At 32.1% G+C, this 18,762-nt stretch overlaps 1 protein-coding gene across 1 annotated transcript in view; it reads left to right on the forward strand.

Moving 5' to 3' along the window:
* Nucleotides 1–1,204: 1,204 nt before the first annotated feature.
* The window catches only part of LOC307137425 (leukocyte immunoglobulin-like receptor subfamily A member 4), a 36,284-nt gene continuing 18,726 nt past the window's right edge, over nucleotides 1,205–18,762 (forward strand). Inside the window, exons 1-3 of the mRNA XM_079835076.1 lie at nucleotides 1,205–1,246; nucleotides 2,865–2,900; nucleotides 5,057–5,332. Coding sequence (XP_079691202.1) covers nucleotides 1,216–1,246; nucleotides 2,865–2,900; nucleotides 5,057–5,332 — 343 coding nt within the window. The 5' untranslated portion in view covers nucleotides 1,205–1,215. The remainder of the gene's footprint in view (nucleotides 1,247–2,864; nucleotides 2,901–5,056; nucleotides 5,333–18,762) is intronic.

Below are 18,762 nucleotides of genomic sequence, written 5' to 3' on the forward strand. Positions count from 1 at the left end.
AGTAAAAATAATATACAGCCTCCTGCTCGACTCCTCGATACAAAAAAAAGAAAAAAAGAGTTAAAAGTGTATTGAGCTGTGAAAGAGTGGTTCCCCAGACCGTGTTCTGTCCGCCCGATCCGAGACGGAGGAAAACACGGACAAGTATAGGCTACTTTGGGCTTCAGGTGTGCAGTTAAACGGACAGAAAGACACAAAAACAAGTCAAAATGTCCGTCTTGGCGAGTTCTCACTTAAATGCAGTCAGATATGTCTTTAGTAAACAAACAGTAGGGAAAGTAACCGAATGCTTGTCAGTATATTAGATTCAGTCTTAAAGTGACAGCAGCTTGATAAACCTGCTGTTGTCTGTCATTTAATGTTAATAAAAACAACAAAAGAAAACGAGAGAATCATTCACTGCTCTTCACTGAATATCTTTAGTAACATTCATAAGAATCAACGTATGTTTAACTAATTTGCTGAAGCCTATGCAGTGTTTTATTTTTTTACATTTGATTATTTAATTTCTGTATAGGCTATTATTTTAGTAGGCTAAAATGTATGTAATTGTAATGTATTTCCTTTGTATATTTTTATATTGTATTGGTTCTATTGTTTGTTAATTTATTATCTTTTATTGTATTACTGAATAATTCAACTGACTGTTTGTTGTCAGTGAAACTCCTCTGAAAGAACAGATTAAGGGGTTGGGGGTCATTTGGGGGTTTTTATGAACGCACTGACAGGGACCCCCGGACAAAGTCTAGCACTGCTTATAGTCAGTTGAATGTCTGTTGGGGTCCATCAAAATATAGTGTTAGCAGATATTAAGCAGACAGACTACTAGCACTCGAATGAGAGTTAGCTGACATGCAGTTGCAAAGTTACTTATAGAATTTCTAAAGCGGACCATCAAAATAAAGTGTTACCCATAGTTGTGGTTTGGTTTGTTCTATTTTAGCTCGGTGCCATTAACCACTGAAGAACAGTTTCACTAGTTCACTTTTCTGCTTCTAAAGTTATAAATACAGTTAATACCATTATTACAATAAAGATCCATCAAGATCCAGTATTGTTTCATTTTCCTTAAATCCTGACAAAATTTTCTGTAACACATGAAGTAGTATGTCTTTAATCTGTCATTATGCTCTAAGGATCTGACTGTAGGTATCAGGAAGTCTTGAGGCTTTAACTCAGTCTGTGTCTTTAACCGTCTGTCATTATTCAGTCAGTATGGAGCTCAGTCAACTTCCTCTTGTGCTCGGTGAGTATTATTTCTTTGTGTTTCAGTGGATGTTCATTTGCTCTTATATTAAGAAAAGGATCAAGTGATTTAGTGTTCCTGGATTTTTCTTTTCATGCTGCTCTCAGAGCTTCAAATCCAGCTCTAGTCTATGATTTAAGAGTGAAAGACGAGCTTGAGAGAGGAAGTGTGCAGTTAGTGCTGTTTGTGAAAAAGAAATGCACTCTGTTGTGTTTGGGTCAGTCTGTTAGTTCAGTCACTCAGTTTGTAATGGTGTTTGTTGAATTAGTTCTGTTGCTTTGTTTTATTCCAGTTTGCTGATGCCTTAAGTAGATATTCACTAGTCTTCAATAGATGTTCACCCGTTCTCACTCCCAAGGCGTCCAATTCCGAAGCATGGTCAAGTGCTTTCCGCGTCACAATAAAGAGTGCTCCATTCATTTCAATGAGAAACCTTTGGCGTCAGACACAGGGACATGGGACAGTTGGGCATGGGAACGTTATCGTCATGATGATCATATATTGGGTTATGATTTTGCCGTTATGACATGTTGAGTGTGATTCTCAATTTAAGTGTGATTAAGTGTGATTCTCAATTTGAGTGTGATTCTCAATTTAATCAGCCAGCATCATTTTATTTACACTATCTAGACACGTTTTAACATGTAACCCAACCCCATTCCATCCCTAAACCTACCCATTTGTGTGGTATATAAAACACAGATATAACAGGCAGATACGACTGCATGCACAATTTATTCAAAAAGTACAAATATTCCAAGTGTTCCGAGGCCCAGCGATTGATTTGTGTGAAGGAAATCCCCAAAAGTGATCAGCGTCTGGAACCGCAGAAGATCATGAACAGAACACATTACATTTCAAATATTAGGCTTGTTTGAGATGAGCAAAATCTGCACAGAACCGATCACCGGTGATCAGCGCGAGATGCATGATGCCGGTTAGAAATATTTCCGAGGGCGGTCCGCCTTGCTCTGATGTCATGCTGACGTCTTCGATGTGACGCGGAAGGCACTTGACCATGCTTCGGATTTTGACGCCTTGGGAGTGAGAATGGGTTGGCAATTAGTAAGAGTTTACCTTTAATCAGACTTCAGAAATATAATACTTCAAAAATATTTCTGTGTTGTGAAGCTGAGAAACACGTGAGAGGGAAATCATTGTGTTTCACAAGAAAAGAAAGAATATACATTTATAAAATGCCTAAAGTATAACACTAAGTTAGATCAGCTAAATGTTCCCACTGTAAGGATTTTTAGATGTTCCTGTATTTGGCTGACTTTGGTGGCTTGCCAGTGTAGATTTCTCAAATGCATAAAATAAGCTTGAGTTCTTGTGTGGAGAATTTACTGAAGGTATCAGTGCAGCACTTTCTTCAGCGATGATGTTAGTCTGTCTTTCTGCAGAACAGACCCTTATATCTAAAGCCAAATCACAAAAAAAAAGAAAGAAAAACATCACAGGGACCCCTGAGAGAAACACAGCCGGTTGCCTCATGGGAGGAACTTTGCAAATAAGATCCCACAGAAACTTTCTCAGGATTAACTACAGATGAGTTTGATGATCTTTACATTTAAAAATTCACATAATCGTTCATGAGTTTTTTTACTTTGTGTTTTAGTGCTGATTTCAAGCATCCCCTCTGGACACACTGCAGGTGAGTGAATCATATCTTTCATAACATATGGGTGATTCTGTTTCAAACCTGCAGTGAAAAGGAGTGACTTCATTTTAAATACTGCCTTTTAAACAAGTTATATAAATAATTCATGTGTTGTAACACCAGACAGACAGTTCTGAGGTGACAAAAAAAAATCTAACATAAAATTGCCCATTTCTTCCGAAATATTTCATAGCTAAATTTAGTTTCTTTGTGTTCTTTGTATCCTTTGTGAAGAATATAGAAACAAAATGCTTTGTCTTGAAAATTATTAATTCTACAGACACCACAAAAACTGAACAGATTTAATAATAATGATCAGAGTTGCTGGACCTGCAGTAATAAAGTCCTTTGAACAACAACACTGGTTTGCAACCCTTTGGTCACTGATGTGTGTCTCTCCGACTGCTGGTGTAGATGTAGGTGGTGTGACAGCTGTTTTGAGCTCAGGGCTACTAACCTAAAGGATGTGGGTTCGAACCATAGGGCGGTCTTTTCACCTTTGTTGTCCTTTAATTTTCCTAAACCTTGTTTGTTCCAGTAATTGCTGCCAGCAGCTCTATTACATTGTTTGTGAAATAAAAATGCACTAATGTTTTACCAATGAGAGAATGAGATCAGTGACAGTACATGGCATTGGCAAGTGTTTTACTCTCATAATGAACTGCTCTGAGAACGCAATGAAACTGATTCATAAGACGCTGATAAGTGAGGAATAGATTATATATAATATATCTCTATAGAGAACAACACATCAGTGTAACCTGATTTAATATATGTGCTTTACAATCAAGTCACTGTTCATACATCATATTTTATTGAATTTATTTGAATTATTATTATTATTATTATTATTTATTACATTATTTATCACATTATTTTCATTGTTTATTGTTGTTGTCTTGTACAGAAAGAGCAAAAGCTAAAGTGACCATTAAACCTGATCATCATGTATTCAGAGGAGAGACAGTCACTCTCACATGTGACATTGATGCTGAAGGAGTCACTGGCTGGCGGTACAGAGATATGACTGAGATATAATTATTAATAATACATGATAGAACAGAGAAACAAAAAGTAAAAGCAAGAAATAGATAACAAAACTTAAAATGCATATACACAGTAGGGGTTGAACAAAATAATGTTTGAACAAATATATCTACATCATTTTAAAATGCACTTCTTTAAGTTTAGGTAGAAAGTGAAATAAAATATATTTGCTTCTGAATTTCTGATTTACTACTGAGATGTTGAAAAATGTAATCTCTTCTTATACGACCAGGAGCTTTAATGCACAAGACAAGTCCCTATAATCTTATTGGTGTTCACTCTTTACCAATATAACTTATTTTGCCTTATTGTCTAATATTGTAGGAATTACCATTAAAAAACTCATCAGGGGTAAAGAAATACTTCTAATAACTTTCACATAGTCTTTTTTGCTCACAATTAAAATGTATTTGTGTGAAGAAATCACTGTAACTCTTAGACAGCCATTCCTATCCCAATATCTCTTTAACGCCAATCCTCTAAAACAAAGATTTTCTTTGAGTTCTTGTTGAATAAGCCTTGTTGGTCCATTTATCTGAGCACAGATGCCAGGTTTGGTGACAGCACCACCTACTGGTCAGAAACGATACCGGCTTATCCAACACTATCAATTACTGTACATCTATCTATCTATCTATCTATCTATCTATCTATCTATCTATCTATCTATCTATCTATCTATCTATCTGTCTGTCTGTCTGTCTGTCTGTCTGTCTGTCTGTCTGTCTGTCTGTCTGTCTGTCTGTCTATCTATCTATCTATCTATCAGTCTGTCTGTCTGTCTGTCTGTCTGTCTGTCTGTCTGTCTGTCTATCTATCTATCTATCTATCTATCTATCTGTCTGTCTGTCTGTCTGTCTGTCTGTCTGTCTTCAAATTACTTTAAACTGAAAATCTTCAAACTTTAGATTTTAAAAAAAATTATTATATCACACTATAACGTAGTAAATTATGGTAAATAATCTAGGAATAATTTCATAAACTGAAAATCTTCCAACGTTAAGCTTTTAAAACTTTTTAAAACTTTCTGGTCTGGCTTTCTCAAGCCAACTTAAAGTTTGAATCGACAAACTTTTTTATCTAGTTGTTTATTGTTGTTGTAGGTACAGAAAGACCAAAACCTAAAGTGACCATTAAACCTGATCATGTATTCAGAGGAGAGACAGTCACTCTCAGATGTGACATTGATGCTGGAGGAGTCACTGGCTGGTGGTACATCTGGGATAAAGAAGGTTCAACCAGTGTTTTCAGTGACCGACAGGAACACACAATCAGTTCTGTTTCTGAGTCTGACGCAGGTAAATACTCCTGTTATGGAATAGAGACTGGAGGATCACTCTGGTCACAACGCAGTGATGAAGTTACACTGACAGTATCAGGTGAGTTTTATCATCTCTTCATAAACACACACTCGTTTAACAAGTTATTAATGAGCGATATCTTTTCAGAGCAGTTTTAAGTGTTTCTCCACAGAAGTGGTTTAGTTTGACAGAAGTGTTCAGATTTTTAAGGTGTCAAGCACGAAACACGTGTGGCTCCAGTTTTCTTTTGTACAGGATGGTGAGCTTTTGTTTGTTGAGTTATATTAGAGTAGAGGGGGAGGTAAGCTGGCCCAGACAATATATGGCAAGATATTCAATTTGTGTTGTTAAATTGAGCTTATAGTTTCTGTAATTAGCAAAGAATATATATCAATAATATATCAAAATCATATTGCTTTCTGTAAACACCGTTTTGAGTCAGGTGAGTTTGATCATCTCTTCATAAACACACACTCGTTACTATGGTAAACTCTGGTAAATCATGCTAGAATCATGGTAAATCATTCTAGAACGTAGTAAATCATGGTAAACTCTGGTAAATCATGCTAGAATCATGGTAAATCATTCTAGAACATAGTAAATCATGGTAAACTATGTTAAATCATGGTAAACTCTGGTAAATCATGCTAGAATCATGGTAAATCATACTAGAACGTAGTAAATCATGGTAAACTATGGTAAATCATGGTAAACTATGGTAAATCATGGTAAATCATACTAGAACGTAGTAAATCATGGTAAACTATGGTAAATCATGGTAAATCATGCTAGAATCATGGAAATTCATACTAGAACGTTGTAAATCATGGTAAACTATGGTACATCATGCTAGAATCATGGTAAATCATACTACAACGTAGTAAATCATGGTAAACTATGGTAAATCATGGTAAACTATGGTAAATCATGGTAAATTATGGTAAATCATACTAGAACGTAGTAAATCATGGTAAACTATGGTAAATCATGCTAGAATCATGGTAAATCATTCTAGAACATAGTAAATCATGGTAAACTATGTTAAATCATGGTAAACTCTGGTAAATCATGCTAGAATCATGGTAAATCATACTAGAACGTAGTAAATCATGGTAAACTATGGTAAATCATGGTAAATCATGCTAGAATCATGGTAAATCATACTAGAACGTAGTAAATCATGGTAAACTATGGTAAATCATGGTAAACTATGGTAAATCATGGTAAATCATACTAGAACGTAGTAAATCATGGTAAACTATGGTAAATCATGGTAAATCATGCTAGAATCATGGAAATTCATACTAGAACGTTGTAAATCATGGTAAACTATGGTACATCATGGTAAATCATGCTAGAATCATGGTAAATCATACTACAACGTAGTAAATCATGGTAAACTATGGTAAATCATGGTAAACTATGGTAAATCATGGTAAATTATGGTAAATCATGGTAAACTCTGGTAAATCATGCTAGAATCATGGTAAATCATACTAGAACGTAGTAAATCATGGTAAACTATGGTAAATCATGGTAAATCATGCTAGAATCATGGTAAATCATACTAGAACGTAGTAAATCATGGTAAACTATGGTAAATCATGGTAAACTATGGTAAATCATGGTAAATCATACTAGAACGTAGTAAATCATGGTAAACTATGGTAAATCATGGTAAATCATGCTAGAATCATGGAAATTCATACTAGAACGTTGTAAATCATGGTAAACTATGGTACATCATGGTAAATCATGCTAGAATCATGGTAAATCATACTACAACGTAGTAAATCATGGTAAACTATGGTAAATCATGGTAAACTATGGTAAATCATGGTAAATTATGGTAAATCATACTAGAACGTAGTAAATCATGGTAAACTATGGTAAATCATGCTAGAATCATGGTAAATCATTCTAGAACATAGTAAATCATGGTAAACTATGGTAAATCATGCTAGAATCATGGTAAATCATACTAGAACGTAGTAAATCATGGTAAATTATGGTAAATCATGGTAAACTATGGTATATCATGGTAAATCATGCTAGAATCATGGTAAATCATACTAGAACGTAGTAAATCATGGTAAACTATGGTAAATCATGGTAAATCATGCTAGAATCATGGTAAATCATACTAGAACGTAGTAAATCATGGTAAACTATGGTAAATCATGGTAAACTATGGTAAATCATGGTAAATCATGGTAAATTATGGTAAATCATGCTAGAATCATGGTAAATCATACTAGAACGTAGTAAATCATGGTAAACTATGGTAAATCATGGTAAATCATGCTAGAATCAAGGTAAATCATACTAGAACGTAGTAAATCATGGTAAACTATGGTAAATCATGGAAAACTATAGTAAATCATGCTAGAATCATGGAAATTCATACTAGAACGTTGTAAATCATGGTAAACTATGGTAAATCATGGTAAATCATGCTAGAATCATGGTAAATCATACTAGAACGTAGTAAATCATGGTAAACTATGGTAAATCATGGTAAACTATAGTAAATCATGCTAGAATAATGGAAATTCATACTAGAACGTTGTAAATCATGGTAAACTATGGTAAATCATGCTAGAATCATGGTAAATCATACTAGAACGTAGTAAATCATGGTAAACTATGGTAAATCATGGTAAACTATGGTAAATCATGGTAAATTATGGTAAATCATGCTAGAATCATGGTAAATCATACTAGAACGTAGTAAATCATGGTAAACTATGGTAAATCATGCTAGAATCATGGTAAATAATTCTAGAACATAGTAAATCATGGTAAACTATGTTAAATCATGGTAAACTATGGTTAATCATGCTAGAATCATGGTAATTCATACTAGAACGTAGTAAATCATGGTAAACTATGGTAAATCATGGTAAACTATGGTAAATCATGGTATATCATGCTAGAAAGTAGTAAATCATGGTAAACTATGGTAAATCATGGTAAATCATACTAGAACGTAGTAAATCATGGTAAACTATGGTAAATCATGGTAAACTATGGTAAATCATGGTAAATTATGGTAAATCATGCTAGAATCATGGTAAATCATATAGAACGTAGTAAATCATGATAAAGTATGGTAAATCATGCTAGAATCATGGTAAATCATTCTAGAACATAGTTAATCATGGTAAACTATGGTAAATCATGGTAAATCATGCTAGAATCATGGTAAGTCATACTAGAACGTAGTAAATCATGGTAAATCATGGTAAATTATGGTAAATCATGCTAGAACGTAGTAAATCATGGTAAACTATGGTAAATCATGGTAGTAAATCATGGTAAATCATGCTAGAATCATGGTAAATCATGGTAAACTATGGTAAATCATGGTAAATCATGCTAGAATCATGGTAAGTCATACTAGAACGTAGTAAATCATGGTAAACTATGGTAAATCATGCTAGAATCATGGTAAATCATTCTAGAACATAGTAAACCATGATAAACTATGTTAAATCATGGTAAACTATGGTAAATCATGCTAGAATCATGGTAAATCATACTAGAACATAGTAAATCATAGTAAACTATGGTAAATCAAGGTAAACTATGGTAAATCATGCTAGAATCATGGTAAGTCATACTAGAACGTAGTAAATCATGGTAAACTATGGTAAATCATGGTAAATCATGCTAGAATCATGGTAAGTCATACTAGAACGTAGTAAATCAAGGTAAACTATGGTAAATCATGGTAAATTATGGTAAATCATGCTAGAATCATGGTAAATCATATAGAACGTAGTAAATCATGATCAAGTATGGTAAATCATGCTAGCATCATGGTAAATCATTCTAGAACATAGTAAATCATGGTAAACTATGTTAAATCATGGTAAACTATGGTAAATCATGCTAGAATCATGGTAAATCATACTAGAACGTAGTAAATCATGGTAAACTATGGTAAATCATGGTAAACTATGGTAAATCATGGTAAATCATGCTAGAATCATGGTAAGTCATACTAGAACGTAGTAAATCATGGTAAATTATGGTAAATCATGCTAGAACGTAGTAAATCATGGTAAACTATGGTAAATCATGGTAGTAAATCATGGTAAATCATGCTAGAATCATGGTAAATCATGGTAAACTATGGTAAATCATGCTAGAATCATGGTAAGTCATACTAGAACGTAGTAAATCATGGTAAACTATGGTAAATCATGCTAGAATCATGGTAAATCATTCTAGAACATAGTAAACCATGGTAAACTATGTTAAATCATGGTAAACTATGGTAAATCATGCTAGAATCATGGTAAATCATACTAGAACATAGTAAATCATAGTAAACTATGGTAAATCAAGGTAAACTATGGTAAATCATGGTAAATCATGCTAGAATCATGGTAAGTCATACTAGAACGTAGTAAATCATGGTAAACTATGGTAAATCATGGTAAATCATGCTAGAATCATGGTAAGTCATACTAGAACGTAGTAAATCATGGTAAACTATGGTAAATCATGGTAAATCATGCTAGAATCATGGTAAGTCATACTAGAACGTAGTAAATCAAGGTAAACTATGGTAAATCATGGTAAATTATGGTAAATCATGCTAGAATCATGGTAAATCATATAGAACGTAGTAAATCATGATAAAGTATGGTAAATCATGCTAGAATCATGGTAAATCATTCTAGAACATAGTAAATCATGGTAAACTATGTTAAATCATGGTAAACTATGGTAAATCATGCTAGAATCATGGTAAATCATACTAGAACGTAGTAAATCATGGTAAACTATGGTAAATCATGGTAAACTATGGTAAATCATGGTAAATCATGCTAGAATCATGGTAAGTCATACTAGTACGTAGTAAATCATGGTAAACTATGGTAAATTATGGTAAATCATGCTAGAATCATGGTAAGTCATACTAGAACGTAGTAAATCATGGTAAACTATGGTAAATCATGGTAAATCATGGTAAACTATGGTAAATCATGGTAAATCATGCTAGAATCATGGTAAGTCATACTAGAACGTAGTAAATCATGGTAAACTATGGTAAATCATGGTAAATTATGGTAAATCATGCTAGAATCATGGTAAATCATATAGAACGTAGTAAATCATGATAAAGTATGGTAAATCATGCTAGAATCATGGTAAATCATTCTAGAACATAGTAAATCATGGTAAACTATGTTAAATCATGGTAAACTATGGTAAATCATGCTAGAATCATGGTAACGCATACTAGAACATAGTAAATCATGGTAAACTATGGTAAATCATGGTAAACTATGGTAAATCATGGTAAATCATGCTAGAATCATGGTAAGTCATACTAGAACGTAGTAAATCATGGTAAACTATGGTAAATCATGGTAAACTATGGTAAATCATGGTAAATTATGGTAAATCATGCTAGAATCATGGTAAATCATACTAGAACGTAGTAAATCATGGTAAACTATGGTAAATCATGCTAGAATCATGGTAAATCATTCTAGAACATAGTAAATCATGGTAAACTATGTTAAATCATGGTAAACTATGGTAAATCATGCTAGAATCATGGTAAATCATACTAGAATGTAGTAAATCATGGTAAACTATGGTAAATCATGGTAAACTATGGTAAATCATGGTAAATCATGCTAGAATCATGGTAAGTCATACTAGAACGTAGTAAATCATGGTAAACTATGGTAAATCATGGTAAATCATGCTAGAATCATGGTAAGTCATACTAGAACGTAGTAAATCATGGTAAACTATGGTAAATTATGGTAAATCATGCTAGAATCATGGTAAGTCATACTAGAACGTAGTAAATCATGGTAAACTATGGTAAATCATGGTAAATTATGGTAAATCATGCTAGAATCATGGTAAATCATACTAGAACGTAGTAAATCATGGTAAACTATGGTAAACTATGGTAAATCATGGTAAATTATGGTAAATCATGCTAGAATCATGGTAAATCATATAGAACGTAGTAAATCATGATAAAGTATGGTAAATCATGGTAAATCATGCTAGAATCATGGTAAATCATACTAGAACGTAGTAAATCATGGTAAACTATGGTAAATCATGGTAAATCATGCTAGAATCATGGTAAATCATACTAGAACGTAGTAAATCATGATAAAGTATGGTAAATCATGGTAAATCATGCTAGAATCATGGTAAATCATACTAGAACGTAGTAAATCATGGTAAACTATGGTAAATCATGGTAAACTATGGTAAATCATGGTAAATCATGCTAGAATCATGGTAAATCATGGTAAATCATACTAGAACGTAGTAAATCATGATAAAGTATGGTAAATCATGCTAGAATCATGGTAAATCATACTAGAACATAGTAAATCATGGTAAACTATGGTAAATCATGGTAAACTATGGTAAATCATGCTAGAATCATGGTAAATCACACTAGAACGTAGTAAATCATGGTAAACTATGGTAAATCATGGTAAACTATGGTAAATCATGGTAAATCATGCTAGAATCATGGTAAGTCATACTAGAACGTAGTAAATCATGGTAAACTATGGTAAATCATGGTAAATCAAACTAGAACGTAGTAAATCATGGTAAACTATGGTAAATCATGGTAAACTATGGTAAATCATGGTAAATTATGGTAAATCATGCTAGAATCATGGTAAATCATATAGAACGTAGTAAATCATGATAAAGTATGGTAAATCATGCTAGAATCATGGTAAATCATATAGAACGTAGTAAATCATGATAAAGTATGGTAAATCATTCTAGAACATAGTTAATCATGGTAAACTATGGTAAATCATGGTAAACTATGGTAAATCATGGTAAATCATGCTAGAATCATGGTAAGTCATACTAGAACGTAGTAAATCATGGTAAATCATGGTAAATTATGGTAAATCATGCTAGAACGTAGTAAATCATGGTAAACTATGGTAAATCATGGTAGTAAATCATGGTAAATCATGCTAGAATCATGGTAAATCATGGTAAACTATGGTAAATCATGGTAAATCATGCTAGAATCATGGTAAGTCATATTAGAACGTAGTAAATCATGGTAAACTATGGTAAATCAGCTAGAATCATGGTAAATCATACTAGAACATAGTAAATCATAGTAAACTATGGTAAATCAAGGGTAAACTATGGTAAATCATGGTAAATCATGCTAGAATCATGGTAAGTCATACTAGAACGTAGTAAATCATGGTAAACTATGGTAAATCATGGTAAATCATGCTAGAATCATGGTAAGTCATACTAGAACGTAGTAAATCATGATAAAGTATGGTAAATCATGCTAGAATCATGGTAAATCATTCTAGAACATAGTAAATCATGGTAAACTATGTTAAATCATGGTAAACTATGGTAAATCATGCTAGAATCATGGTAAATCATACTAGAACGTAGTAAATCATGGTAAACTATGGTAAATCATGGTAAACTATGGTAAATCATGGTAAATTATGGTAAATCATGCTAGAATCATGGTAAATCATATAGAACGTAGTAAATCATGATAAAGTATGGTAAATCATGCTAGAATCATGGTAAATCATATAGAACGTAGTAAATCATGATAAAGTATGGTAAATCATTCTAGAACATAGTTAATCATGGTAAACTATGGTAAATCATGGTAAACTATGGTAAATCATGGTAAATCATGCTAGAATCATGGTAAGTCATACTAGAACGTAGTAAATCATGGTAAATCATGGTAAATTATGGTAAATCATGCTGGAACGTAGTAAATCATGGTAAACTATGGTAAATCATGGTAGTAAATCATGGTAAATCATGCTAGAATCATGGTAAACTATGGTAAATCATGGTAAATCATGCTAGAATCATGGTAAGTCATACTAGAACGTAGTAAATCATGGTAAACTATGGTAAATCATGCTAGAATCATGGTAAATCATTCTAGAACATAGTAAACCATGGTAAACTATGTTAAATCATGGTAAACTATGGTAAATCATGCTAGAATCATGGTAAATCATACTAGAACATAGTAAATCATAGTAAACTATGGTAAATCAAGGTAAACTATGGTAAATCATGGTAAATCATGCTAGAATCATGGTAAGTCATACTAGAACGTAGTAAATCATGGTAAACTATGGTAAATCATGGTAAATCATGCTAGAATCATGGTAAGTCATACTAGAACGTAGTAAATCATGGTAAACTATGGTAAATCATGGTAAATTATGGTAAATCATGCTAGAATCATGGTAAATCATATAGAACGTAGTAAATCATGATAAAGTATGGTAAATCATGCTAGAATCATGGTAAATCATTCTAGAACATAGTAAATCATGGTAAACTATGTTAAATCATGGTAAACTATAGTAAATCATGCTAGAATCATGGTAAATCACGATAAAGTATGGTAAATCATGCTAGAATCATGGTAAATCATACTAGAACGTAGTAAATCATGGTAAACTATGGTAAATCATGGTAAACTATGGTAAATCATGGTAAATCATGCTAGAATCATGGTAAGTCATACTAGAACGTAGTAAATCATGGTAAACTATGGTAAATTATGGTAAATCATGGTAAATCATGCTAGAATCATGGTAAGTCATACTAGAACGTAGTAAATCATGGTAAACTATGGTAAATCATGGTAAATTATGGTAAATCATGCTAGAATCATGGTAAATCATATAGAACGTAGTAAATCATGATAAAGTATGGTAAATCATGCTAGAATCATGGTAAATCATTCTAGAACATAGTAAATCATGGTAAACTATGTTAAATCATGGTAAACTATGGTAAATCATGCTAGAATCATGGTAAATCATACTAGAACGTAGTAAATCATGGTAAACTATGGTAAATCATGGTAAACTATGGTAAATCATGGTAAATCATGCTAGAATCATGGTAAGTCATACTAGAACGTAGTAAATCATGGTAAATCATGGTAAATTATGGTAAATCATGCTAGAACGTAGTAAATCATTGTAAACTATGGTAAATCATGGTAGTAAATCATGGTAAATCATGCTAGAATCATGGTAAATCATGGTAAACTATGGTAAATCATGCTAGAATCATGGTAAATCATACTAGAACGTAGTAAATCATGGTAAACTATGGTAAATCATGGTAAACTATGGTAAATCATGGTAAATCATGCTAGAATCATGGTAAATCATGGTAAATCATGCTAGAATCATGGTAAATCATACTAGAACGTAGTAAATCATGATAAAGTATGGTAAATCATGCTAGAATCATGGTAAATCATACTAGAACATAGTAAATCATGGTAAACTATGGTAAATCATGGTAAACTATGGTAAATCATGCTAGAATCATGGTAAATCACACTAGAACGTAGTAAATCATGGTAAACTATGGTAAATCATGGTAAACTATGGTAAATCATGGTAAATCATGCTAGAATCATGGTAAGTCATACTAGAACGTAGTAAATCATGGTAAACTATGGTAAATCATGGTAAATCAAACTAGAACGTAGTAAATCATGGTAAACTATGGTAAATCATGGTAAACTATGGTAAATCATGGTAAATTATGGTAAATCATGCTAGAATCATGGTAAATCATATAGAACGTAGTAAATCATGATAAAGTATGGTAAATCATGCTAGAATCATGGTAAATCATATAGAACGTAGTAAATCATGATAAAGTATGGTAAATCATTCTAGAACATAGTTAATCATGGTAAACTATGGTAAATCATGGTAAACTATGGTAAATCATGGTAAATCATGCTAGAATCATGGTAAGTCATACTAGAACGTAGTAAATCATGGTAAATCATGGTAAATTATGGTAAATCATGCTAGAACGTAGTAAATCATGGTAAACTATGGTAAATCATGGTAGTAAATCATGGTAAATCATGCTAGAATCATGGTAAATCATGGTAAACTATGGTAAATCATGGTAAATCATGCTAGAATCATGGTAAGTCATATTAGAACGTAGTAAATCATGGTAAACTATGGTAAATCATGCTAGAATCATGGTAAATCATACTAGAACATAGTAAATCATAGTAAACTATGGTAAATCAAGGTAAACTATGGTAAATCATGGTAAATCATGCTAGAATCATGGTAAGTCATACTAGAACGTAGTAAATCATGGTAAACTATGGTAAATCATGGTAAATCATGCTAGAATCATGGTAAGTCATACTAGAACGTAGTAAATCATGATAAAGTATGGTAAATCATGCTAGAATCATGGTAAATCATTCTAGAACATAGTAAATCATGGTAAACTATGTTAAATCATGGTAAACTATGGTAAATCATGCTAGAATCATGGTAAATCATACTAGAACGTAGTAAATCATGGTAAACTATGGTAAATCATGGTAAACTATGGTAAATCATGGTAAATTATGGTAAATCATGCTAGAATCATGGTAAATCATATAGAACGTAGTAAATCATGATAAAGTATGGTAAATCATGCTAGAATCATGGTAAATCATATAGAACGTAGTAAATCATGATAAAGTATGGTAAATCATTCTAGAACATAGTTAATCATGGTAAACTATGGTAAATCATGGTAAACTATGGTAAATCATGGTAAATCATGCTAGAATCATGGTAAGTCATACTAGAACGTAGTAAATCATGGTAAATCATGGTAAATTATGGTAAATCATGCTGGAACGTAGTAAATCATGGTAAACTATGGTAAATCATGGTAGTAAATCATGGTAAATCATGCTAGAATCATGGTAAACTATGGTAAATCATGGTAAATCATGCTAGAATCATGGTAAGTCATACTAGAACGTAGTAAATCATGGTAAACTATGGTAAATCATTCTAGAATCATGGTAAATCATTCTAGAACATAGTAAACCATGGTAAACTATGTTAAATCATGGTAAACTATGGTAAATCATGCTAGAATCATGGTAAATCATACTAGAACATAGTAAATCATAGTAAACTATGGTAAATCAAGGTAAACTATGGTAAATCATGGTAAATCATGCTAGAATCATGGTAAGTCATACTAGAACGTAGTAAATCATGGTAAACTATGGTAAATCATGGTAAATCATGCTAGAATCATGGTAAGTCATACTAGAACGTAGTAAATCATGGTAAACTATGGTAAATCATGGTAAATTATGGTAAATCATGCTAGAATCATGGTAAATCATATAGAACGTAGTAAATCATGATAAAGTATGGTAAATCATGCTAGAATCATGGTAAATCATTCTAGAACATAGTAAATCATGGTAAACTATGTTAAATCATGGTAAACTATAGTAAATCATGCTAGAATCATGGTAAATCACGATAAAGTATGGTAAATCATGCTAGAATCATGGTAAATCATACTAGAACGTAGTAAATCATGGTAAACTATGGTAAATCATGGTAAACTATGGTAAATCATGGTAAATCATGCTAGAATCATGGTAAGTCATACTAGAACGTAGTAAATCATGGTAAACTATGGTAAATTATGGTAAATCATGGTAAATCATGCTAGAATCATGGTAAGTCATACTAGAACGTAGTAAATCATGGTAAACTATGGTAAATCATGGTAAATTATGGTAAATCATGCTAGAATCATGGTAAATCATATAGAACGTAGTAAATCATGATAAAGTATGGTAAATCATGCTAGAATCATGGTAAATCATTCTAGAACATAGTAAATCATGGTAAACTATGTTAAATCATGGTAAACTATGGTAAATCATGCTAGAATCATGGTAAATCATACTAGAACGTAGTAAATCATGGTAAACTATGGTAAATCATGGTAAATCATGCTAGAATCATGGTAAGTCATACTAGAACGTAGTAAATCATGGTAAATCATGGTAAATTATGGTAAATCATGCTAGAACGTAGTAAATCATTGTAAACTATGGTAAATCATGGTAGTAAATCATGTTAAATCATGCTAGAATCATGGTAAATCATGGTAAACTATGGTAAATCATGCTAGAATCATGGTAAATCATACTAGAACGTAGTAAATCATGGTAAACTATGGTAAATCATGGTAAACTATGGTAAATCATGGTAAATCATGCTAGAATCATGGTAAGTTATACTAGAACGTAGTAAATCATGGTAAACTATGGTAAATTATGGTAAATCATGCTAGAATCATGGTAAGTCATACTAGAACGTAGTAAATCATGGTAAACTATGGTAAATCATGGTAAATCAGGGTAAATCATGCTAGAATCATGGTAAGTCATACTAGAACGTAGTAAATCATGGTAAACTATGGTAAATCATGGTAAATTATGGTAAATCATGCTAGAATCATGGTAAATCATATAGAACGTAGTAAATCATGATAAAGTATGTTAAATCATGGTAAACTATGGTAAATCATGCTAGAATCATGGTAAATCATACTAGAACGTAGTAAATCATGGTAAACTATGGTAAATCATGGTAAACTATGGTAAATCATGGTAAATCATGCTAGAATCATGGTAAGTCATACTAGAACGTAATAAATCATGGTAAATCATGGTAAATCATGGTAAATCATGGTAAATCATATAGAACGTAGTAAATCATGATAAAGTATGGTAAATCATGCTAGAATCATGGTAAATCATTCTAGAACATAGTAAATCATGGTAAACTATGTTAAATCATGGTAAACTATGGTAAATCATGCTAGAATCATGGTAAATCATACTAGAACGTAGTAAATCATGGTAAACTATGGTAAATCATGGTAAACTATGGTAAATCATGGTAAATCATGCTAGAATCATGGTAAGTCATACTAGAACGTAGTAAATCATGGTAAATCATGGTAAATTATGGTAAATCATGCTAGAACGTAGTAAATCATTGTAAACTATGGTAAATCATGGTAGTAAATCATGGTAAATCATGCTAGAATCATGGTAAATCATGGTAAACTATGGTAAATCATGGTAAATCATGCTAGAATCATGGTAAGTCATACTAGAACGTAGTAAATCATGGTAAACTATGGTAAATCATGCTAGAATCATGGTAAATCACGATAAAGTATGGTTAATCATGCTAGAATCATGGTAAATCATACTAGAACGTAGTAAATCATGGTAAACTATGGTAAATCATGGTAAACTATGGTAAATCATGGTAAATCATGCTAGAATCATGGTAAGTCATACTAGAACGTAGTAAATCATGGTAAACTATGGTAAATTATGGTAAATCATGGTAAATCATGCTAGAATCATGGTAAGTCATACTAGAACGTAGTAAATCATGGTAAACTATGGTAAATCATGGTAAATTATGGTAAATCATGCTAGAATCATGGTAAATCATATAGAACGTAGTAAATCATGATAAAGTATGGTAAATCATGCTAGAATCATGGTAAATCATTCTAGAACATAGTAAATCATGGTAAACTATGTTAAATCATGGTAAACTATGGTAAATCATGCTAGAATCATGGTAAATCAT

This window comes from Gobio gobio (genome assembly GCF_949357685.1).
Source record: "Gobio gobio genome assembly, chromosome: 1".
Lineage (NCBI taxonomy): Eukaryota > Metazoa > Chordata > Actinopteri > Cypriniformes > Gobionidae > Gobio > Gobio gobio.